The 25253-nt window shown below is 41.0% G+C and overlaps 1 protein-coding gene across 1 annotated transcript in view; it reads right to left on the bottom strand.

The window, feature by feature from the left end:
* LOC117410236 (Fc receptor-like protein 5) overlaps positions 1-25253 on the bottom strand; it is a 50324-nt gene that overhangs the window by 20577 nt on the left and 4494 nt on the right. The window contains exons 2-3 of the mRNA XM_059018384.1: positions 21185-21220; positions 14822-14860 (exon numbers count right to left, since the gene is read on the bottom strand). Of these exons, the coding sequence (XP_058874367.1) occupies positions 14822-14860; positions 21185-21220 (75 nt within the window). The remainder of the gene's footprint in view (positions 1-14821; positions 14861-21184; positions 21221-25253) is intronic.

The raw sequence follows: 25253 nt of genomic DNA on the forward strand, positions 1-25253 counted from the left end.
AGGTGGAGATACCTCCCCTCTCGCAAAGCTAAGTGTCCAAGCTTTCTACTGTTCGAGATATAATTATTTGTTAATGTCCTGCCTGATATGGGTTGATTAGCAAAGGCTTTCGTTTGTTTAATTTTAGAACGCAACTTTCTGACGCCCCTCCGATCTATTATCAGAGCTGTGTGGTCTATGCGAGGCTGGACTACTTTGGAGAGACATTGAAGATCACGTGGAAATTGTGGTGTCCCAGGACTACTATCATTAAGCTAGTTGTCATTTCTGTTTTAGTACATTGTTGAATTGTCTTTCTTGCTAATATCCCTTTTAACTACTGTTTGCTAGTGTTGAACATTGGAGCACATTCTACAACTATCTATACAGGTGGGACGGACTGCACTTAAACAGAAAGGGAACCAATCTACTTGGAGAAAGGATCCTTAAGGAGGTACAGAAGCATTTAAACTAGAAAGGAAGGGGGAGAAAACAAAAAAACAGAAGGGAGACCACATCAAAACAAGGGCAACAACTCAGGTAAGACAACTATTAAATGTATTTATCTAAATGCTAGAAGTGTCAGAAACAAAATGTTAGAACTTGAAGCTACTGCACTAACAAGTAACTACGATGTGATAGGTGTTACAGAAACTTGGTTGTCTGATAGTGATGGAGACGAATATAATATTAGTGGGTACACACTGTATAGGAAAGACAGGCAGGACAGAAGAGGCGGAGGGGTAGCACTATACATAAGAAATAGTCTTGAAGCCCAGGTGTTAAATCTGGACAAAGAAAACAATGCAGAATCAATATGGGTTAGAATAATGGACACAAATTCAAAGGGCATAATAATAGGAGCATGCTATAGACCGCCAAATTCAGACGCTGAGAAAAATAATCTGTTATACAATGACATTTGAAATGCGTGTAGAAAAGGAGAAGCCATACTAATGGGGGATTTCAACTTCCCCCATATAAAATGGGAAAACCCGATGGGGGGCACGACGGACGAAATTGAAATGGTGGAAATGACAAATGACTGCTTCCTAATGCAATTTAGAGGGGAGGCATGCCTTGATTTAGTCTTTTCAAATAATGAAGACAGAATAACTAAAACAGAGGTCAGAGAGCCATTGGCAAACTCAGACCACAACATGGTCTCATTTGAAATATTTTTTAAAACCCCAAAAGTAATGACTAAAGCTAAGGTTTACAATTTTAGAAAAGCAAACTACGAAGGTATGAAACAGAGACTAACAGAAGTAGATTGGAGTAAAATAGAGAAAACATCCACAGAAAAAGGATGGCTGTTTTTTAAAAATGTAGTACTAGAGGAGCAAAACAATTACATCCCAAAAGTAGACAAATCTAAATCTAAAACAAAATGGCCAAAATGGTTTAATAGATCAATAAAAAAAATATTCAGCAAAAAAAGGCACTTTACAGAGCGTTTAAAATGGACCAAAAACAAAGTACACAGAAAGAGTACTTGGAACTGCAAACACAAGTCAAAAAGGAAGTTAGAAAGGCCAAGAGAGATAGAAATCAGTATTGCTAAGGGGGCTAAAACCAATTCCAAAATGATTTTTCCAATATTATAACAGCAAGAGAACATTCAAAGAGGAGGTCAAATGTCTAAGAGACACAAATGGCAAAATCATAGATGAAGAAAAAAATAGCAAATATATTAAATGATTACTTTTCACAGGTTTTTACAAAGGAGGACACGGACAACATGCCCCACATGTCGACCTGTTCCTATCCAGTTTTAAATAACTTTAGCATAACAGAGGCAGAAGTGTTAAAGGGACTAGGAGCTCTTAAAATAAACAAATCCCCTGGGCCAGATGAGATCCTCCCAATAGTACTCAAAGAAATGAAAAGTTATTTACAAACCGCTAACCAAGATCATGCAACAGTCTCTTGACACAGGGGTTGTACCGACAGACTGGAAAATAGCAAATGTAATACCGATCCACAAAAAGGGAGACAAAACCGAACCAGGTAACTACAGACCAATAAGCCTGACTTCTATTATATGTAAACTTATGGAAACTATAATAAGATCCAAAATGGAAAATTACTTATATGGTAACAATATCCTGGGAGACAGCAAGCATGGTTTTAGGAAAGGGAGATCGTGCCTCACCAACAACTTGACTTTTTTGAGGATGCAACATTGAAAATGGATAACTGCAAAGCATACAACATGGTCTATTTAGATTTCCAGAAAGCTTTTGACAAAGTCCCGCATAAAAGATTAATTCTCAAACTGAACGCAGTAGGGATTCAAGGAAATGCATGCACATGGATTAGGGAGTGGTTAACATGTAGAAAACAGAAAGTACTGATTAGAGGAGAAACCTCGAAATGGAGTGAGGTAACCAGCGGTGTACCACAGGGATCAGTATTAAGTCCTCTGCTATTGCTAATCTACATTAATGATTTAGATTCTGATATAGTAAGCAAACTCGTTAAATTTGCAGACGACACAAAAATAGGAGGTGTGGCAAACACTGTTGAAGCAGCAAAGATCATTCAAAATGATCTAGACAGCATTAAGAATTGGGCAGACACATGGCAAATGAAATTTAATAGAGAAAAGTGTAAAGTATTGCATGCGGGCAATAGAAATGTGCATGTTAAATATCATATGGGAGATACTGGAATTGAAGAAGGGAACTATGAAAAAGACTTAGGAGTTTATGTTGACTCCGAAACGTCTTCATCTAGACAATGTGGGGATGCTATAAAAAAGGCCAACAAGATTATTATTATTATTATTATTATTATTATTATTATTATTATTATTATTATTATTATTTATTTCTTAGCAGACGCCCTTATCCAGGGCTTATCCAAGATGCTCGGATATATTGTGAGAAGTGTTGAATTTAAATCAAGGGAAGTTATGTTAAAACTCTACAATGCATTAGTAAGACCTCACCTAGAATATTGTGTTCAGTTCTGGTCACCTCGTTACAAAAAGGATATTGCTGCTCTAGAAAGAGTGCAAAGAAGAGCAACCAGAATTATCCCGGGTTTAAAAGGCATGTCGTATGCAGACAGGCTAAAATAATTGAATCTATTCAGTCTTGAACAAAGAAGACTATGCGGCGATCCGATTCAAACATTCAAAATCCTAAAAGGTATAGACAATGTCGACCCAGGGGACTTTTTTGACCTGAAAAAAGAAACAAGGACCAGGGGTCACAAAGGGGCATTGAGAACAGAAAATAGGAGGCACTTTTTTACACAGAAAATTGGGAGGATCTGGAACCAACTCCTCAGTAATGTTGTTGAAGCTGACACCCTGGGATCCTTCAAGAAGCTGCTTGATGAGATTCTGGGATCAATAAGCTACTAACAACCAAACGAGCAAGATGGGCTGAATGGCCTCCTCTCGTTTGTAAACTTTCTTATGTTCTTATGTGCTGTAGTAATTTTCTTTTAGTACTACTACAAAAACACAGTTCATTCTGAACTGTTAAGAACATTTGTGTTAACTTGTGATTAGGCAGAGCCACATGTTTTTGCATTACTTCCAGAGGATGGACTTTTAATAGTAGTCAAGTACTTAATGGCTCACTTCACCAACTTCTGCCATGTCCCAACAAATGCAAATGCATGACTACAGTCAAAGGATTCCATTCAAAATGAAGTGAAGCGAAATAAATAAATAAATAAATAGAAAAACCTGCAAACAACATGCACTCCACTCTCTTGATTACACAACCATAAAACCCTCAGGCCATAAAACCCTTGTTAAAATAGAAATCGTATTTTTTTTGGTGTGTTTGAACTTTCCAGTGTTATTGTATTGTAAGAAACTCACCATTTATATTTAATATCACTGGATCACTGAGCTTTGAGTAGAGTGGCTGATCTCCTTTTTGTCCTCGACAGCAGTACTGGCCCTGGTCAGATACAGCAGCTGCAGTGATTGTGTAGCTGTCACCAGTTATACTGCGGCCAGCAGTCTGGAGCACTGGAGTGTCCTCACTGTCTTTGTACCAGAGATATTTCCAGCCAGCAGAACCCCCCTCAACACCACACCTCAGAGTGACTGTCTCCCCGGTGAATATCTCTGGGAATGGAGGCTCCAGGGTGAGTGTAGACTGGGGCAGCTCTGGAGATACAGAGAAGAACAATTAGGGACTGAAGAATGACTGTAGGACATTATTTTCATGGGTAGAACATTTAGAGGACCCTGATCACTATTAAGAGTCGCATGGTTGGACGGAATTTTAGATTTCAACAAACAAAATCCTAAACAGATTTATTACCTTTCGTTTTTAACTAACTCAAACATACCTGAAATCAAAATGCCCCAAAAATGTGCTTTAATCATGTCAAATTTAGTTTTAACGCACCAAATTCATATTTTTTTTTTGGCCTGGTGGCCATCTTGGATTTAAGTTATGCCCTCTCCTGACTTTGAGCCTTCATAACTATATATATATATATATATATATATAATGACTGGCTTTAATTTCACCTCCTTGTTTTTAGTAAAACTGTTTGCATTTTATTGTATAGTTATTTAAACTGATTTATGTAAACCTAAGATCACTGTAATAAAGCTCTGTGAACTTTTATTCTGCCTCTGTCATTCTGTTGTCATTCCTGGTCACTTTGCCTCTATTCCAAACCTTTTTAATTTAGTTTAGTAGTGCCCCCCTAGTGGTGGTGTTAGGACTCATTGGGTGTCACTGGGTGGCTGCTACAGTACTTGTAAAATGCAACCTTTTAAGTTTACTCGGGCTGGAGTACAGAACAAGATAGCAGACTTCCTTACCCGCATTCCCGAGAGTGAGAAACCGGAGGTGGAAGGGAATGTGTGAGGGAGCTGTTAATCGCTACCCTCACTAAAACCATGAACGCTAACATTGCTGTTTCATCATGGTCTACCAGGGATTGCACTGTTTAAAAGGGATTGGACGGTAGCTACAGGACTGAAAGGGGCACTAATGCTCTACTTCTACTTTTAATATTTAAATGCACATTAAAACCATATATAACATACTGTGACCAAAACTTTATAAAACAGTGTACTTACCAGTAGGAGAGGTAACATGAGTTGGAGTTGTTGCCAGGAGACCTATGAAAATAAAAGAGTTAGAGGAATCTTGGTGAACACAGCAAAATGCGAATATTCTTTTAGTGAAAGTGCGCGCACTTTTATTAGAAGAATATCGCAGGAGGGTTTGTGGGTTTGTCAAATACAAACTACAAAGAAAAAACAAAAAAAGCATACCTTTTAAATTTGGCCTTGATTTGTTTGTTAGAGACTTGTTTGAGCCGCAGCGTGGAATGCGCTGAGCATGCACAGGCACAGGCAGTTATACTGGAGCTCATGAGAGCGAGCTCACTGCTCCCAATACGTGGGGGAGGGGGATTAAAGTTTAGTACTAGTGTAAGAGAACTATGTTAGAAATGATATTAATACGCTTTAAAGAAAAGAAGTGGAATGAAATGGTCATTCAAATGTATTTTATATAGTTTCATGTAAAGTATGGACAATATGTGTTTAGCAAATATTTGTAAATAGTTATACATGTGTGTACTTCTCACTTCGGTGAGCTTAGGGGGAGGGGCTGAAGATAGCCAGCTATATATAAACTCAGCAAGGAAATAGGGGAGGAAGTTTTTTTGTGGTGTTGCTTTACCAGAGGCTAGAGGCAATGTAATCCTATGTTGAAGCCTATTAGGACTCTGTTATTGTGCTGCATATTCGTCATTTCTGTTAATAGTTCTATTTATTTTCTCACGTTTATCCTTTTTGTTATTTTGTGCTGTTAATAATAAGCGTTCAGTTCTTGCACCGTCCGTCTTTCTGTCTTCCATTACAGCAACTGTTGTGCAACCTCACAGAACGTCATATCAGATTGAATAGTTCTTAAACATGAAGCTGAGAGAAAGTTCTCATTGTATACTCTGCATTCGCGTAAGGCATGAGAGTTCAAGGTAGGGTGACATTAACCACAAAAATAACTTTTCTAAGAGCAGAGTGCAACTATCGAACATGCATATGAAAACTACACAAAAAGATGTGTGTATCAAAATTAAAGGTGACATGAGATTTTGGGGTAAAAAAACAAACTGTGTTAAAGTTGTAATTTCTATACTAAAAATCTATAATCTGCTCTTTTACCCTGATATGTAAATCATCTCTAAATGATTTTTAGATTTCAGTTTTTTTAATCTTGCTGATATCCAATAAACTGCTGCTATTAATGGAACTATCCTTGTGTTGTGTCTGTGATGGTGAACCTATTTTAAACCTTGATCATAAATACTATTTAAATTGGAGACTACTTGACTGTGGTTGATATTATTATTATTTAGTCCTTAGCAGACGCCCTTATCCAGGGCGACTTACAACTGTTACAAGATATCACATTATTTTTACATACAATTACATTATTTTTTTACATATAATTACCCATTTATACAGTTGGGTTTTTATTGGAGCAATCTAGGTAAAGTACCTTGCTCAAGGGTACAGCAGCAGTGTCCCCCACTGGGGATTGAACCCACGACCCTCCGGTCAAGAGTCCAGAGGCCTAACCACTACTCCACCTGAGTTACATTCTTTAATGATTTACAGTTTGTACACTTCTCGTAATAAAGTTCCAATAAAGCGGGTATCCATTAGAAGTTAACCATTTCCCTGCCATATTGGTTTAACCTATAGGGCAGCAGTGTGTAATTGTTTTAACTTCTAATGGATACATCTTGGATTTAAGTTATGCCCTCTCCTGACTTTGAGCATTCATAACTAAATTATATATATATATATATATATATATATATATATATATATATATATTTATATTTCAGTAGTTCGGGACAAACACCAATCACAAAATGTTTTAGTACAAATATTTATTGTAGAGAATGCGGAGTATGCGATTTAACAGAAAAGTATGCTGTATATACACATTCATTTGGCATCAAACCTAAACTTGGTTTGAGGGTTCGCTGCCTGGCCAACTGGACGAGGCTGAGACCCCCATTTGATAAAACATAAAAACTGTTAAGAAAGGTGGAGATGGGGAGGTGGTGGGTTACGATGAAATCAAAACGCAACTGAGAGATAAGTGAAGAGGGTATTTATAGTGCTAACAATTTAAATTAGCTAATGTGTAAATTGAATGATTCAATTTGGTGATGCGGAGATTGGTGTCTGACCCTCCTCCCGAACTTTAATTATAAATTTCATTTCAGTAGTTCGGGACAAACACCAATCACAAAATGTTTTAGTACAAATATTTATTGTAGAGAATGCGGAGTATGCGATTTAACAGAAAAGTATGCTGTATATACACATTCATTTGGCATCAAACCTAAACTTGGTTTGAGGGTTCGCTGCCTGGCCGACTGGACGAGGCTGAGACCCCCAAAAAGAACAAGCCGGTCTCAATGCCACAATTAGAATTGAATATAGCCCACTTGAAGGTTTAGCCAACCTTTAACAAATGATCATCAGCACGCAGGAGAGGAAAACAAAACCCATTTTTGGGAAATAAACCTCTGGGAATCCATGGCTGATTCGATTGCCCTTCCTCCAGGCAGGCTACTAACACTTAAGAGCACATTTCTGTAAAAGCAATTTTAGGCTCCATAATATTTGTTATAATTTAAACTTGGTAAGCACTGGAGGATCAACGACCTAACCGTTTGATAAGAGAGTCTGGAACCCCGTGGGAAAAAGCTGCTACGATTCTGAAGGAAGGACCGGAAAACTGCTCAGCTGCGAATCCGGACCTGGAAATAAATCAGGTGAAAGAAGAACAAATGTTGGGTGACGATTGTTCAGTTTTTGTTAATAAACAGCGGGCCTGAGGGTGATGCGCCCTGAGAAAGATGGAGATGGACAAGAGAGAAAGGGGTCATATGGGCCAACATGGGAGTTTAATTTATAAACAAAATTGAAAAGCTTTCCCTAATCTTCATGGTCAGTTTTACTTCTTTTGAGCAGGAAGGAAAGGGTATCAGATGAGGGGATTGCTAGGTCAGAGATTAAGGGGTGAATCTGGGGGTTGAATTTGAGAGCGATGTAGACTCCCAGCACCTATGGGAACCCAAGAAGGCTAAGAGAAAGAGCTGTAAGGTTTTATCTAAAACAGGCAGGAGTAGCTGGAGCAGATGAGAGGCATCAAGAGAGTACGTTGATGGCAATAGGTAGGCAAGCAGGAGGAGAAAGAGATTCTGATAGTTGAAGCCCTTTCAGGATTAGTGAAATTTGTGAGTTGCAGAGTGTAGAGCTGGGACACTGAAATTGAGTTGAGTTTGTAGAAAAACTTGATGCCGGAAATTCAAATCTTATCGCTCTGTTCTTAAGGGACATAAAACAGGATGACACTACGGGCACTGAAAATGATGGAAAGGAATGTTGAATGCAAAGTGAAATTTTAAAGCAATTCCAGGATGACCGGTACATTTGCAGTGAGCGGGGAGTGATGCCGAGAAGAGTTGTTTCTTGAGCCTGCAGAAATCAGGGAATGCAGCAGGTGGCTCACATGAATGTCAGGTCTGAAAAGAGGAATCTGAGTTTGCAGGAGGTCGTCTTCGGAAGCCAATGCTCTGAATCCCTGCGTTTGGAAACGAGAAAGAATCAATTATATTCAGGTGGCAGAGAATGTGTTGAGCTCTGAAAATGAACTGATGAGTAACAGATAAACAGGTAATCCTTCTGAATATTCTCATTATAATGAACGATCTTGTTAAAGATTTAGACTGAAGGTGAATTGTGAGTGGAGAAGAATGGATTTTGAGCCCAGGAAGACCCCCAAAAGGAGTGCGGCTACAGCAAATGGACACACTTTGCGCAATGACGAGGAGTGATCGGTTATAGGAATAATGCTGAATTCGTTGGGCCATGGAGCAGAAAACCAATTTTCCCTTGTAGTATCCTCCAAAGCCAAGAGAGGGAGCTGCATCTTTGAACGGCTGAATGTCTTTGTGCAGCAGGAGACAGTTGTCGTAAAAGAAAGTACTGCCATTCCTTTCTTTTAGTAGGAGCTCCCACAGGCGGAGTTCCTTGCGAAAAAAAAGGAACCAAACCATAAGTATGACATCATTGAGGGAATCGACAGAAAGGATCAAATAGAGAGAAGGTAGGAGATAAAAGCTCTGCCTCGAGGATTTATCCTCATTGCGTACAAATTGCAAAGCATATGACATGGTTTATTTAAATTTCGAGAAAGCTTTTGACAAAGTCCCACATAAAAGATTAATTTCTCATATTGAACGCAGTAGGGATTCAATGAAATGCATGCACGTGGATTAGGGAGTAGTTAACATGTAGAAAACAGAAGGCCTCCAGAGTATGCAGTATTGCGGCCCTGACTGATATTCAAAGAAATGGGAATGGTTTTGAAAGTGTTTGAATAAACTGCCGGTAAGCTGAAAGAAGAAAAGCATCTCACAGAGAAGAGACCACTATGGGGTCGTGCTGGACACCCATGGCGGCCAGGGAGGTCACTGCAGGGGCCTGCTGAATGCCTGTAGTGAGGGGAGGGTAGCCTAAAAGGTTACATTTGGAAGACCGCGGAGGTAAGGAATAGAAGGGGGCAGTGGGGCCCTGTTGAAGCTCGCAGCTGGTAGAAAAACGTTTGACAGAGAAGGGAGCACTATGGGGGCCTGCTGGACGCCCATAGTGGCCAGCGAGGTCACTGCAGGGGCCTGCAGTGATGGGGGGTGGGGAATGCGGGAGCAGCCGCACCCAACTGTAATTACTGATTAGAGGAAACATCAAAAATAGAGCAAGGTAACCAGTGGTGTATTACAGGGATCAGTATTAGGTCCTCTGCTATTCCTAATCTACATAATGATTTAGATTATGGCATAGTAAGCAGACTTGTTAAATTTGCACACAACACAAAAATAGGTGGAGTGGCAAACACTGTTGCAGCAGCGAAGGTCATTCAAAATGATCTAGACAGCATTCAGAACTGGGCAAGCACATGGCAAATGACATTTAATAGAGAAGTGTAAAGTACTGCACACAGGCAAGAAAAATGTGCATTATAAATATCATATGGAAGATACTGAAATTGAAGGAATCTTTGAAAAAGACCTAGGAGTTTATGTTGACTCAGATATGTCTTCATCTAGACAATGTGGGGAAGCTGTAAAAAGGCCAACAAGATGCTCGGATATATTGCGAAAAGTTTTGAATTTAAAATCAAGGGAAGTAATGCTAAAAATGTACAATGCATTAGTAAGACCTCACCTAGAATACTGTGTTCAGTTCTGGACACTTCATTAAAAGAAAAAGGATATTGCTGCTCCAGAAAGAGTGCAAAGAACAGCGACCAGAACTGTCCCGGATTTAAAACACATGTCGTATGCAGACAGGCCAAAAGAAAAGAAGCTATTCAGACTTGAACAAAGACTACGCGGTGATCTGATTCAAGCTTTCAAAATCCTAAAAGGTATTGACAACTTCAACCCAGGAGACTTTTTGAACCAGGAGTCACAAATGGAAATTAGACAAAGGGGCATTCAGAACAGAAAATAGGAGGCACTTTTTTTTTTTTTTACATAGAAAATTGTGAGGGTCTGGAACCAACTTAGTAATGTTGAAGCCGACACCCTGGGATCCTTCTTGATCCTTCTTGATGATACTCTGAGATCAATAAGCTACTAACAACCAAACGAGCAAGATGGGCTGAATGGCATCCTCTTGTTTGCAAATCCTCCCATGCTCCCATGTAGTTTAAATGGCCTAGGAGGGACAGAAGATTGCGTTTAGTAGGGGGGGGGGGGGGGACCGGACCGGACAGAAAAGTGGAAATATAAAAAAAATACAATCCCCTGAGGACAGGCTCAATGGGCATGATTTTAAATGTGTTTGATATATTGGCTTTAGCCAGTCATGCGTTTTTCCCAGCAATTTTGATTAAGAATATGGCGTGGTCGATTTGCATATTGCAGGGAGCAATCTTCGTGAGGGACTGTTGATGCTGGGTGTGGTGGAGTTACGGTGAGCGGAAATGAAGGAAGTTACAGGCAGAATAGCACAGGTTCCTTCAATGAAGTTATTACAAATCTGGCAAAACAATCTCTGGATACAAATGCTCAAAACTGCCGATGAGCAGTGAGGGAAGGGAACCAGAAAGGTTAGGGAAGGGAACCAGAAAGGTTAGGGAACTTGCAGTGAGAGAAGGGAACCAGAAAGGTTATAGTTAGAGGTGAAGGGAGCACTATGGGGGCCTGCTGGACGCCCATAGTGGCCAAAGAGGTCATTGCAGGGGCCTGCTGGACGCCTGCAGTGAGGGAAGGGAACCAGAAAGGTTATAGTTAGAGGTGAAGGGAGCACTATGGGGGCCTGCTGGACGCCCATAGTGGCCAAAGAGGTCATTGCAGGGGCCTGCTGGACGCCTGCAGTGAGGGAAGGGAGCCAGAAAGGTTATAGTTGGAGGTGAAGGGAGCACTATGGGGGCCTGCTGGACGCCCATAGTGGTCAAAGAGGTCATTGCAGGGGCCTGCTGGACGCCTGCAGTGAGGGAAGGGAGCCAGAAAAGTTATATTTGGAGGTGAAGGGAGCACTATGGGGGCCTGCTGGACGCCCATAGTGGCCAAAGAGATCACTGCAGGGGCCTGCTGGACGCCTGCAGTGATGAGGGGGTGTAACCAGAAGGTTACAGATGCATATTATACAACAGTGGCGGGTGTCGAAACCCCAGGATAGATCGCGGGAGCAGCCGCTCCTAACTGTAATAACAATCTCTGGATACAAATGCTCAAAACTGCTGAAGCACAGAAAGAAAAGCATTTCACAGAGAAAGGATCACTATGAGGGCCTGCTGGACGCCCATAGTGGAAAAAGAGGTCACTGCAGGGGCCTGCAGTGAGGGGAGGTAACCTGAAAGGTTATAGTTGGAGCCAGAATGCTCAGGAACTGCTAAATGAGCCTTTGATTGACAGGTGCGATGGTCCTGCTTTCGGATTTTTCCGGTAGTAGAAGCGCTTCGTGGAGATGCAGTCGGTGCGGGGGAGGTGTTTCAAGTCCGCTTATAATACGCGGAAATTGGGCTTTCTTCTTGAGTCGCGGGTTGGAATTTGTAAAAACACCCATACTAACATGGGTTGGGCTTGTTTTGTGATACTTGGCAACACTGGGTAAAGCAGCGATCAGTGCTGACGTCATAGCGCCTGCGACGGGAAGGATGAAATAAAGTAAACAGATTCTCCTTACGTGCTGTAGATTTGAATGGGATGTTGTTGCTACGAAAATAAAGCTGGAGCCGGGAGATCGTCCAGTCTCTGATGTCAGGAGTTGCGGAGGAACGAGTGGCCAGGTGGGAGCCACAGCAGACAGGAGAAGCAGACATCTGGGCAGAGAAGTTTGGAGTGGTAATACCGCCGACCGAAGTTGTGGTGGAGTTGGCCCGGGAAGGGCTGGTTGAACTGGTTGCGTGGATCTCGGCTCCGGGGAAACAGCAAACAGATCATCATCCGCCGAAACGGAATAATCCAGAATGCAGACCATGATGCGTGCATGTACGATAAAATCAAAACGCAACTGAGAGATAAGTGAAGAGGGTATTTATAGTGCTAACAATTTAAATTAGCTAATGTGTAAATTGAATGATTCAATTTGGTGATGCGGAGATTGGTGTCTGACCCTCCTCCCGAACTTTAATTATAAATTTCATATATATATATATATATATATATATATATATATATATATATATATATATAAATAGACACAAGCAGATCAACACTTTACCAATAACAAAGTTAGATGGTGGTTTTAAGTTGAAAGGTTAAAGTTCAGGTGTGCAAACAAGCCTCCCAAAAACACACCTCTCACTGTGGGCAGACTGGCAAGGGTGGCATGGAGGGGCACAGAAGTTCTGCCAGTTCTCATTGCAGATATATGCCAGTTCTCATTGCAGATATATGCATATGTGTCACTTTTAAAGTCCTGGGTTTGTTTACTGTACATCAAAACACAACTATTAAAGCCTTGTTTAAAATGTGATGTATTAGTCTATTAATAAAACATTATCCCTGTGCTGCAATAATTTTTTTAATATATTTTTGATGTTATAAAAACCCTGTATCATAGAGGCATCACTGGGTGAAGCACTGTTTCAAAATGGCGTACATGCAAATTTTCCATGCACGGATTATATTTCCGCCCAAATATCTAAAATGCCATCCATGATAGGCTCTTAGTTTAAATGATGATACATTATGGACACCTTCAAAAGCAAATAATGTAAATCTTACGTCGACCCTGATTAGTTTAGGTTTTGAGATCTTGAAGAAAAGGGAAGAAATGTGTTTTTTTCATCTTTCTGTATGTCCTCTACGTACTAAGGCCTACACTAGCAGAAAGCTTAGACTACTTTTCATTCCTGATACAAACATGAATCAAAGTCGAGAAAGGCTCTGAAAATTCAGTTTGAAAAAGGGTGGCACTAGAAAAACTTGATTTCACGGACCCATGGCAAAGGCCCATTTCGCACATCATTACTGACGTTTTGACTGGCTGGGCTTTTAAATCAATGAAGAAGATACGATAAGCAAAAAGAAAAATAAACTGCACATGGTATGTCTTCTTCATTTACTATACTATACTTAAATGTGTATGTTTGACTTTAATACTTTTATAAAATGTAACAGTTTCAATATGCTGGAGATGACGATATTTTCTGAACTAGAAAGGCAGAAAGATTGTGCTTCACTGATTATTATTCCATTTACAGTATCCGACGAGTTGAAAACTTCAAAATTCAGGAGCAGCGCTGCTCTCCGTAGAGGCAGACCCGCCAGCTGCCCGGATTGCCCAGCGTAGTTAGTGCTTTACTCAGGGGTGAAATATATTGATGGATAAAAGGGGGTTAGTAATTACCCATTTTGGTTTAATCAAATTAGGGTAAATAACTGTGGCAATGTGCCCCGCCCCTGTGTGCATTTGTGTGTTATATGTTGTATGTTGCATGTGGTGTGTTAATGTTGGTGTATAGATATGGCTGCACGGGATATAAATGGGTGTGTGCAGCACGAGTTATTTAAAATGTATAATTGTATTTAGGCACGGGATTGCACTTCACTTCACGTGCATTTAAAGTATTTAATATGTGAGCACGAGGTTGCACATAATTAATTCACGTGCTGGGATTCAAGTGAATAATTAATTAGTAATTGAATCCCAGCACAACAGCATATATAGATGCATGTTTTACTCACTCGGGTTGTGTGTTCAGGGCGAAAGAATGGGAGAGAGTGAGGAGAAAAGAGAAAGTAAAACGAGAAAGTAAGCAATTGCTACGTGGTGCTGGAGGACCAGCACGGTACTTGTTTGTTTAGTGTTCATCCCTGTTTGTTAGTGTCTGTTGGTTTTGTTTGTCTGTTTATTTTGGCGTAAGTGCCGTGCCCTGTGTTTTGTTTTGATCAAACCTTTTATTTTACAATAAACCTTCGCAAGCAAACGCCTTCATCATTTCATCTCATCTGTCCTGTCTGTGTTATTTATCTGACGTCACCACTCAGCCAGCCGTGTGACAATAACACAGGAGCCATTTTACAGTACAATATATTGCAATTGTGTTACCTTTAATTAAATAATTGACCCAGGAAACTAGAAATATCATTTTTTGTGAACAAAAACAAGCACCCCAAGGAGCATAATCTCAGGGAATGTGTGAGGGAGCTGTTAATCGCTACTCTCACTAAAACCACGAACGCTAACATTGCCGTTTCATCATGGTCTACCAGGGATTGCACTGTTTAAAAGGGACTGAACAGTGGCTACAAGGATTGAAAGGGACACTACTATTCTAACTACTTGTTTATATAACAGTGTACTTACTGGTAGGAGGAGGAGTTGGAGTTGTTGTTGCTGGGAGACCTATGAAAAAAATAAAAAAATAAAAGAATTAGAGCAAGAATTGTTTGTTTAGAGGCTTGTTTGAGCCACAGTGTGGAATGCGCTGAGCGTGCACAGGTGCGGGCATGTGATTAGACGCACACACCCAGAGTGCATACATTTATATGGAGCTAGCTAGAGCGAGCTCACTACTCCCAATAAGGGGTGGGGGGTTAAAGTTTAGTACTAGGGGAAGAGAACAATGTTATATAATATTATTAAAAAACTTAAAGAAAACAAGTAGCATTAAATGGCCATTAAAATGTATTTTATATAATTTCATGTAAAGTTTGGAAATTACGTGTTTTGGAAATATTTATAAATAGTTATACATGTGTGTTTCTGTACTTCTCACTTGGATGAGCTTAGAGGGAGGGGCTGAAGATAGCCAGCTATATATAAGCTCAGCCAGGAAGCAGGGGAGTTTTTTTAGGTGTTTGCTTTACCTGAGGCTAGAGCCTATGTTGAAGCCTATTAAGACCCTGTTATTATGAATAGAAATAATTTCTGGACATTGTTAATAGTTCTATTTATTTTCTCACGCTAATACTTTTGTTAGTTTTTTCGCTGTTCATAATAAACATTCCGTTTTTGCACCCTCCATCTTGGACTTCCTGCCATGCTTTCTGTCTACCAGTACAGCAGCTATTGGGCAACCTCACAAGTGGTGTTACAAGTGCTTGTGGCTAGCAGAAGGCTTACGAAGACAAGCAAGGTCAATATCTTGGAAGAGTTGCAAATACCAGAAACCGGTTAAGAACAGAGAGCTGGAAAATGTGATGGCATTGCCCAAAATAGAGTACAGAGGGAGGGGAGGGGAGGAGGGCGCTGTTGCAGCCACGTGCACTGATGAAGTCCCTGTTGCACAACCGCCCCACGATCATGATTCTAGGGTTACTGAGCAGGATGTAATGTTTAAGTGAAGTGGGCCATGGTCGTGCATTGCGAGAGGAGGAAGGATGTGAAGATGGTCAGGCTGGGTCAGCCCCAGGGTCATCCTGTACCCGCGAGCATTAAGGGAAATTGAGAGAATCTCATTTACAATAGGACCCTGAAGAGGACATCAGGCAGTTTTAACCACTTTTGAAAGGATGGCAGCTGCTTACAGATGACCAGAGAAGGACAGGAGAATATGATTAGTGCCATTATTAACAGTTACGGAAAGCCGTAACTGCTTACATGGCTGTGCTGAAGGATGACACTTTGGACTGTGGAAAAGTAAAGAAGCAATTTTAACAAAGTATGAGATCAGCCCAGAGACGTATCGATGGTGGTTTCATGCTATGGATATTCTCCAAGGAGAGACGTCCAGAGAGCTTTATGTGAAGTTGAAGGACCTTCATGAGAAGTGGGTGAGACTGCAGCTGAAGACCGTGAGGAGATTGGTGAAGTCATCATTATGGAACAGAAAATGTTAACCTGTTTTTTTTATTGCTAAAGTTAATCACAACTGGTCAATTGCCACAAACAAATCAAGTGCCTCCATAGGATTGTAAAACAAGATATTAAGTAAGTCCAGTGATTCTTTAGACTAAGGGTTTGATAAACAAACATCCCTGGTTACACAGTGGACAAACTTAGCCACGCACCTAGGCAATGGAATTCTCTGTATTTACAAAATAAAAGGGGGGACGGGGTTATTGTCAGGTGTGAACACGAGAGAAAGAATCTGAGCTACAAATCTACCTCCCGACCAGGAAGGGCGCAAAGTAAGGTTGGTGGTACATCTTCACAGGGATGGGCCGACTCGATGGTAGGACAGAACTGGAAGTCCGCTATCTTGGGGAAAGGGCATAGCTGTAAGACTGCTGAACGACTCTGTTGTGATCAGCTGTATTGGCTAGAGCGTGGTGCAGCACTGATCACAGGTAGGAGTTTAGCAGTACAAAGGGGACGCAGCTAGGCGAGTAAACAAGCCAGAGCGCTGTTTGTGTGTTTGTTTTGTGTATTGACAGATCTCTATGAATCCGGGTGCTGAAGCAACTGAGCCAGCATGACCCCCGGAGCAGCTACACTGCTACAGCACAGTCACCTGCACTCCCCACTACCTCAACCCGTGTGTGCACTGCTGGATTGGACACTGTATTTATTGTTTTATGTTTTTGGTTTGGGGCTGCAAACACTGTCTGTCATCCCCCAATACCATTGTTGGTAGCAGGAGGAACCTGTATAAATAAACAAAGGTTGTTTTTGGAACTGCACCATAGCAGGGGGTGCACTGTAGGGCGATGAGGAGAAACCATCCCTGAAGGTTTTGCCTCCCCAACCAGCAGGAGCGCCAGAGCTAATGTGACACTCCCTCTGAAATCCCCAGCAAAGACCGGCAACTTCACACAGCCAGGATACAAATCTGCACCCCCTGACTGTATGACTCACCCTGCACACCATGCAACCATGCATTGACCAGGTGAGTCACTCGGTAGCCCACTATTTGTATGCATTTTTAAATACAATAAAGTAAGAAATGTAGACTAGCCAATAAAAAGGGTTTTGCAATAGACAATAACACAGCGTCCTGATAAGCCTACATTTACATTGTGTCTAATTTATAACACAATTTCACAAGTGTATTTAAATGAATCCATGGTTAGATATCCAGGATAAAAAATATCTCATTACACCAGTATACTTTCTTGGTGAAATACAGTATTAAAAAAAAAAAGGTTATGCTTAGAAAAATATATTCATGGTAGGAGCAGAATCCAACGTCAACTTTAGAATGTAAACTAAAATGAATGATAGTTTCAAATAAAACAAACCAAAAAATTACATAATAAGTAAGATATCAACATTTTTGACACCAGTTTGTTTTGACATCAGTTCAATTTCAGCATTAGAAAATGAAGTAGAAATGAAGTCACCAGCAGGTGGCAACACACAAGAATGACATTCTGAACATAATTGGTTGCAAACAGAAAACTGACTGTTATGTGCCTTGAACAGAGCTGGAGATTTGAAGCTGTACTGTCTTAGAAATGTCTTCTTTTAAAATAAAAAATAAATGATAGGTCGATTGCACCAGCATGGATTAACCACTAACCCAGATTAAATCAAGGATTATATTTTAATCATGTTGCACACAACTTTAAACCCGGTTTCATATGTAATCCTTGTTTAAAATGAATCCAAGGTTAAACATTTCTTAATCCAAGATTAAATTACATTAACACTTTACACCACTAATTTTAATCCAGATTTAAATCTGAAAGGTGGATTAAATTTAAACCTTCATTGGAGCTGGTTTAAACCTGGACACAATGGCAGCATACCTCAGCTGGATTGAGTCACAGGAAAGAGTTCCACAAACAAAAATTAGTGACAGACAAAAACCAATCGAATTTTACAGCGATATGGAATATTGTATAGTTGAGTCAAGGTGAAAAGAAATAGAGACAGAATGTATGTATCGTGTTTATATATCGTGTTGTACAATTACAAATGTAATTTTGTATTAAAACAATACAAAATAGTATGCAGCATGTTAAAAGTATATCCATGTCCGCAGGTGTTCAGGAGTGCCGATCGCAGAGGATCCTACATCCTGTACCTTTTTGTCTGACAGGTGACAATTATACAGTTTGCAATGAACCGCATGAAAAAAAAGCTATTTTATGTTGCAAAAAAGAACTCTATGTACATAACATGTACAAAAAAAAGGTTTCCTATTCCTTGAATTGAATGACAAAGTGTTTGGAAATGATATATTTTATGATGTGACATCAATGGGTAAGACAATGATAGTTTGTTTTCAGAACCCAAACGGCGAAACACCAAAACACTAGTGCTTGTCATTCCTGTTCATCAGATTAGTCGGCCCACCGCAGGTATTGTTCAAACCTGAAGATTATATAAAAACAGGGCTGGGCAAAGGTGGGCATGCAGCTACCAACACCAACAATAAGGCATGAAACCCACAAGCAGATGAGAACTTGAAGCGCATATATGGAAGCTACTGTAAATCAAGGGCAGTGGAATATGGTAGAAGAAATCCTATCCCTCTTCCTTAATTACAAGAATCTGTACCTTTTCTGTTTACAAATTAACCCCTGCATGTACAGGTGTCGATAACGAACAAACTTTAGTGGTCTTAAATTAATGCTTATTCCACATGTATCATCTCCAATAAATTAACACTTTCTGTAACTTTGTAGTTTTTTTGCCTGAAATATTGTAATCAAGGACAATAAAATACATATATTAGAATTTGACACTTTAGGTAGCCTATAAACACTTTTGCACTACAATAAATGTTTTAAAGTTCACGCAAAGTAAAGCAAAGCTATTCGTACAGTCAATTGATATTCAGAACGAATGCAGGACCACCCGGTCGGCTCAACTAGAGATCAGGTTAAGGGTTATTTTGTCACTTTTTGTTAATTAATTTAAAACATCCTCTGAGCAGAGAAATTGTATATAATAATACAAATTAATATAATGTCATTTTTTATGCTGAATGCTTCTTTTTTTTTGGTTTAAATTTGCTTTTCCGTTTACATTTGCTAAACAGGGTGTATTCAAATAATGACTGATTATTAATCAGAAATCTAGGATTATCTGCTTAATCCAAGATTTACTAATCCTGGTTTACATTTGTGTGGTGCAATGTAACTGTGATTAAACATAACCCCAGATCAACTAACCCTAGATTAGCACTAAACTGAGTTTTATTTAATCCATGTTGGTGCAAGCAACCCTACATATACATATATATATATATATATATATATATATATATATATATATATATATATATATATATATATAGTGATTCAGCTCACAGGTTCATCAGCAGGAGGCGTTCAGGGCGGGCTAGGAACGAGCCCACAGGTGTTGCAGATAACACGCTGATAGACCTGTGGTCAGCGTACTTGCCTGCCATGACCTCAAGGAGTTAACGGACGAACAGGCTGCAGGTGTGGTTAGGTAGGGGATCATGGTTATAACAGTATTAGTTCTTAATTGGCCCACACCTGTAGCCTGTAACCGTCCCAATGCCTGGATGATCCGGACCCCTTTAAAAGAAAGCCTTTACAGCCAGTCAAGGTTGGCTTCCGAGCAGTAATCAGAGTGGGCTTGTCTACACCCATCACTGAAAAGGAATAACAAAGAGGAGCTGGAGCATCTGCGATCTTATTTCCTGTGCCAGTGCTGTTGGAATTAAATACAGCAAAGTGGAGAGAGACAGCGCTTGTTTTTACCCAGGCTAGGGGACAGTCTGAAGCCAATAACGACCTGGTAGAAGCCAGAAACAAATCGCTTATTCACCAGCGGCTAACTGTCCAGTTAGTTTACATTGTTTTGTTTTTTTTTCTTGTTATATGAATCCTGTTTTGAACTGTTTATTTTGACCTTGTCTCGCAACCGGGATTGTCATTTCTGTTTTTTCTTTTCTGGGGTTTACTGTCTACTGTCTGCTTTGTCTGTGTGCACCCATACGCTCACAATATATATATATATGTGTGTGTTTTAAATATGCCTTCATATTATAATACACTGCATGAAAGATGTATTATTTCTATACTCCTCCTGTAGTCCAGTTTAACACAAACTAGACCAGAAGAGAGCCAGGCTGTGAGAGCCCTTGAGCCCCTTCACTGGGGGCTGTGTTCACTCTGGAGCCCCTTCACTGGGGGCTGTGTTCACTTTGGAGCCCCTTCACTGGGGGCTGTGTTCACTTTGGAGCCCCTTCACTGGGGGCTGTGTTCACTCTGGAGCCCCTTCACTGGGGGCTGTGTTCACTTTGGAGCCCCTTCACTGGGGGCTGTGTTCACTCTGGAGCCCCTTTGCTGGGGGCTGTGTTCACTCTGGAGCCCCTTCAATGGGGGCTGTGTTCACTCTGAAGCCCCTTCACTGGGGGCTGTGTTCACTTTGGAGCCCCTTCACTGGGGGCTGTGTTCACTCTGGAGCCCCTTCACTGGGGGCTGTGTTCACTCTGGAGCCCCTTCACTGGGGGCTGTGTTCACTCTGGAGCCCCTTCACTGGGGGCTGTGTTCACTCTGGAGCCCCTTCACTGGGGGCTGTGTTCACTCTGGAGCCCCTTCACTGGGGGCTGTGTTCACTCTGGAGCCCCTTCAATGGGGGCTGTGTTCACTCTGAAGCCCCTTCACTGGGGGCTGTGTTCACTTTGGAGCCCCTTCACTGGGGGCTGTGTTCACTCTGGAGCCCCTTCACTGGGGGCTGTGTTCACTCTGGAGCCCCTTCACTGGGGGCTGTGTTCACTCTGGAGCCCCTTCACTGGGGGCTGTGTTCACTCTGGAGCCCCTTCACTGGGGGCTGTGTTCACTCTTGAGTGTGCTTTTCTCTTACCTGTTTCCTGTCCAAAGCACGCCACTGTGGACAGCACTGAAAGACACAAGGAGAGGCAGTGACTTGACAGGACAGTCTTTCACTCCAGTGAGTCAAATTAAAGAAAATAATAAACTCAACTAAATGTCACAAACTATCAAGAACGTTCTCCACCTATCCTTTTCTTGCTGCTGTAGCAGTCATTTGTCACTTCAGCAGAAAACCCTGGAATTGGATCTCTTTGTGAAGGTCCAGAGGAAACAATTCATCTTTTTTTTTTTAATGCATTTATGTCAGGTTTCAGCAATTCAAAAAGTTGAGCAGCAATCAAAACACATTTTCAAGTGACAACAGGTAAGATTTATGGATGCATGTTGTTATGTACAATCATTTTAAAATGAAGGGAGAAGTTGTTTGAAATAATGACTAAAGGGACAATGTTGTATAATTGGGATCATGTCTATGTTTTTCTAATACTAGAATAGGGTCTAGGGAGTGTTGATAGGTTTTCCCCCCTAAAATTAAATACTGAAAGTAGCATCAAATCAGCAGATTACACCTGTACAATCAAAGCTCAGGGGCTTACATTTGCTAGCACAATGCACAAGACTACAGAAATTGGCAAGGGATTCTGGGAGTTGTAGTTTTTTTTTTATGTCTGTAGTATCAGTGTAATGTGACGGAAGGTTGGGAAGGCTGCATTACCCACCATTAGTTGAACATCACTTAAATAAACTAAGTAAATAAAAATAAAAAAAACTATGAAGAAACATCTGAAAAGGTTAAATCCATCTATTTATTTTCATTACTACTGTCATTTTTCTCTTCAGCAAAAGCTTTTTTGAAGGTGGCTCTTGATCAGGAACACCTGCTGTCATATAAAGCCCTGTATATCACAGCATACAAACAGCAAGAGACCTCCTCGACTTAGATAGCCACACACCCACATGACCATATATATATATATATGTGTGTTTTGATTGCTGCTCAACTTTTTGAATTGCTGAAACCTACCATAAATGCATAAAAAAAAAAGATGAATTGTTTCCTCTGGACCTTCACAAAGAGATCAAAAGAAACTTGTCACTATTATAACACATTTATTTTCAAAAAAAATAAAGTATATAAATGTTGGACAATGCCGAAATGTTTTTGGTTTCCTTGACCATGACATGCTTGAGTGACTATGACTGAATCACCTAATTAGTGAGACAGTTGATTGGACACTGGATATGGAGTGATTTCAGCTGTTGAATTGCAAGCATGAATAAAAGCAATAAAGAAAATCACAAAAAAAAAACATGTCACGTCTGTCAAGAGAGCAGCGCCTTCGTGCAATTAGCCTGTTGGAGGCTGGACGAGGGCAGAGTGCTGTGTGTGGCTCGATGTCTTGGGTGCTCACAGCCAGCAGTTTCAAACCTGGCGAGACCGTATAACCAGACACACTCTGTCAATGACAGGCAACAAACTGGGAGACCAAGAGTCACAACACCTGCCCAAGATCGACAGATCATTTTGCAGCATCTTCGTGATGTCAGTTGTTAATCAGCACAATAAAAAGTCACTGCACCTGCTCTAAAACAGAGTTTGTCATTTTTCGATCACATCTAGTGAATTTTATCCAAATGTATGTGATAAGTTTCTTTTGATGCTCAAATATAAGTGATACGTTTCTTTTGATGCTCAAATATGTGATAAGTTTCATTTCATGCTCAGTATATACAGTATATCCAAGTGAGTTTGACATTATTTAAGGAGAAATTTTACACCAACTAACACATTGAATTACCAATTGCAAAAGCAATCCTGGTGTGTTATATACTGTATATTACACCTGGCTTCCTCTAACCCTGGCTGTGAGTTTGACTAAATCCACTTAACCAGCTACAGGGGCAGTCACACTGCCAGAATGACTATTTATCTGAAAGTGAAACTGACCTGTGTGCTGGACATGCCAGAGCGTGAAAGTGTGTCTCTCAATTGAAGTGCATTGCACCCTGGAATCTGTAGTGACACAGCTCTCAACAAACAGTGGCTCTACAATAGGTTCCAGTGTCTAAAACAATGAATTGAGCATAATGCAGTCCACATAGCTATTATCATACAATCCAGCGTGGAGATAAGCGGTTCAGACATCAACAGAAGGTGCTTCTCTTCCACCTGCAATGTGGGAGGGTGCTCCCTGGTTCTGGTGCTAAACGGCTCACACAGTGTGGAAGGCAGTGTGTTTCTCTGCAGATACAGCAGCACTGCCTCGTTCTATTGGGCTCTGAGCACAAACCAGGAAGTCTGTCACAAGATTCCCAAGCTCCAAGTTCTCCACATCCAACCTACAGATATTCTCAGACTTCATTGCAGAAATGTCAATTTCAAAATTAGAATATATATAATATATAAAATACATGGTTGACGGCTATATTTGCATCCTGAGCCTTTAAAAAAGGCATAATACCACAGTAGTGACGTCAAAAAGTGACAATTCCTCTAGAGGAAAATATACTTGAACTTTGACCCATTTGACTCCTCGACCACCACTTTCAATTCAAACACAATTTACGTCTGTACAGCACTGAAACACTACGTTTAAAAAAAAAACTGTACTGCTGGGTTGAATTATTTTACGGAAGTCAGTTTAGCACTTACTGGGGGCCTCTGAAAGGGCAGCACAAACATGTAGCAAGCATTGCACAGAAAAGATTGTTAGCACACAGTATTAAATGATTGATTTTTTCAGGTCAGTTCCAGTAACAAAGTATGGCTGTCCTGGCTCTGGACCCACAGCCATTTCCTAGCTAACCCTCTCCAGCAATGCGCATGCTCTCCCTGCTGTTGACAGCTCGCATTAACCACACTTTATAAAGAGGAAGAGGCTAGGAATCTGACACCACTGAATCAACCTCTAGTGTAGAAGCCTCAATGAAAACCACCAGGAGTACAACCTCACACAGCAGAGAGAACACGAGTAGTGCAGGGGTTGCATGATGGTGTGTGTGTGCAGGGGTTGCATGGTGGTGTGTGCGTGCAGGGGTTGCATGGTGGTGTGTGCGTGTAGGGGTTGCCTGGTGGTGTGTGCGTGTAGGGGTTGCATGGTGGTGTGTGCGTGCAGGGGTTGCATGGTGGTGTGTGCGTGTAGGGGTTGCCTGGTGGTGTGTGCGTGTAGGGGTTGCATGGTGGTGTGTGCGTGCAGGGGTTGCATGGTGGTGTGTGCGTGCAGGGGTTGCATGGTGGTGTGTGCGTGCAGGGGTTGCATGGTGGTGTGTGCAGGGATTGCATGGTGGTGTGTGCATGTAGGGGTTGCCTGGTGGTGTGTGCAGGGATGGCATGGTGGTGTGTGCAGGGATGGCATGGTGGTGTGTGCGTGCAGGGGTTGCATGGTGGTGTGTGCATGTAGGGGTTGCATGGTGGCGTGTGCGTGCAGGGGTTGCATGGTGGTGTGTGCGTGCAGGGGTTGCATGATGGTGTGTGCGTGCAGGGATGGCATGGTGGTGTGTGCGTGCAGGGGTTGCATGGTGGTGTGTGCGTGTAGGGGTTGCATGGTGTTGTGTGCGTGCAGGGGTTGCATGGTGGTGTGTGCGTGGAGGGGTTGCGTGTTGTGTGTGGAGGTGAATTGGGGTACAGGTTTGGCACGAATGACGGGTGGGGTGGGGGCAGACCGGGAGGATTGGGGAAGACGAGAGTGTGAGAGAAGTTTGTGTTCGGGGGAGATAGAGAGATAGTGAGAAAGGGTAGGGTAAAAGAAAAACTACTACAATCATTTATTTTCACTTTTGACTCCCAGTCCCCTTTCCCTCACTTCATGATTTTATTTTGTGATTATTTAATTATTGTAAAAATAAATTGCCTTCATCTACTCACGGTTGCAGTCTCATTTCTGTCCCAAAAAGACCATATATTGATGGACATAACATAAGAAAATGAGATGTCCTTTTTTGGAATACCATGTTCCTTCTCAAAAATGTGTTTTAATATTAGCCTTTAAAAAAGGAAAACAACTGCTTTAATGAATTTTCATGTATCTATTTCAGTGCAGTGTAGTTTCTTCATTGTAATAAAGAAATACGTTTTTTAACATTTATATTTTATTTCTGTT

This window comes from Acipenser ruthenus, chromosome 59 (genome assembly GCF_902713425.1).
Source record: "Acipenser ruthenus chromosome 59, fAciRut3.2 maternal haplotype, whole genome shotgun sequence".
Taxonomy (NCBI): domain Eukaryota; kingdom Metazoa; phylum Chordata; class Actinopteri; order Acipenseriformes; family Acipenseridae; genus Acipenser; species Acipenser ruthenus.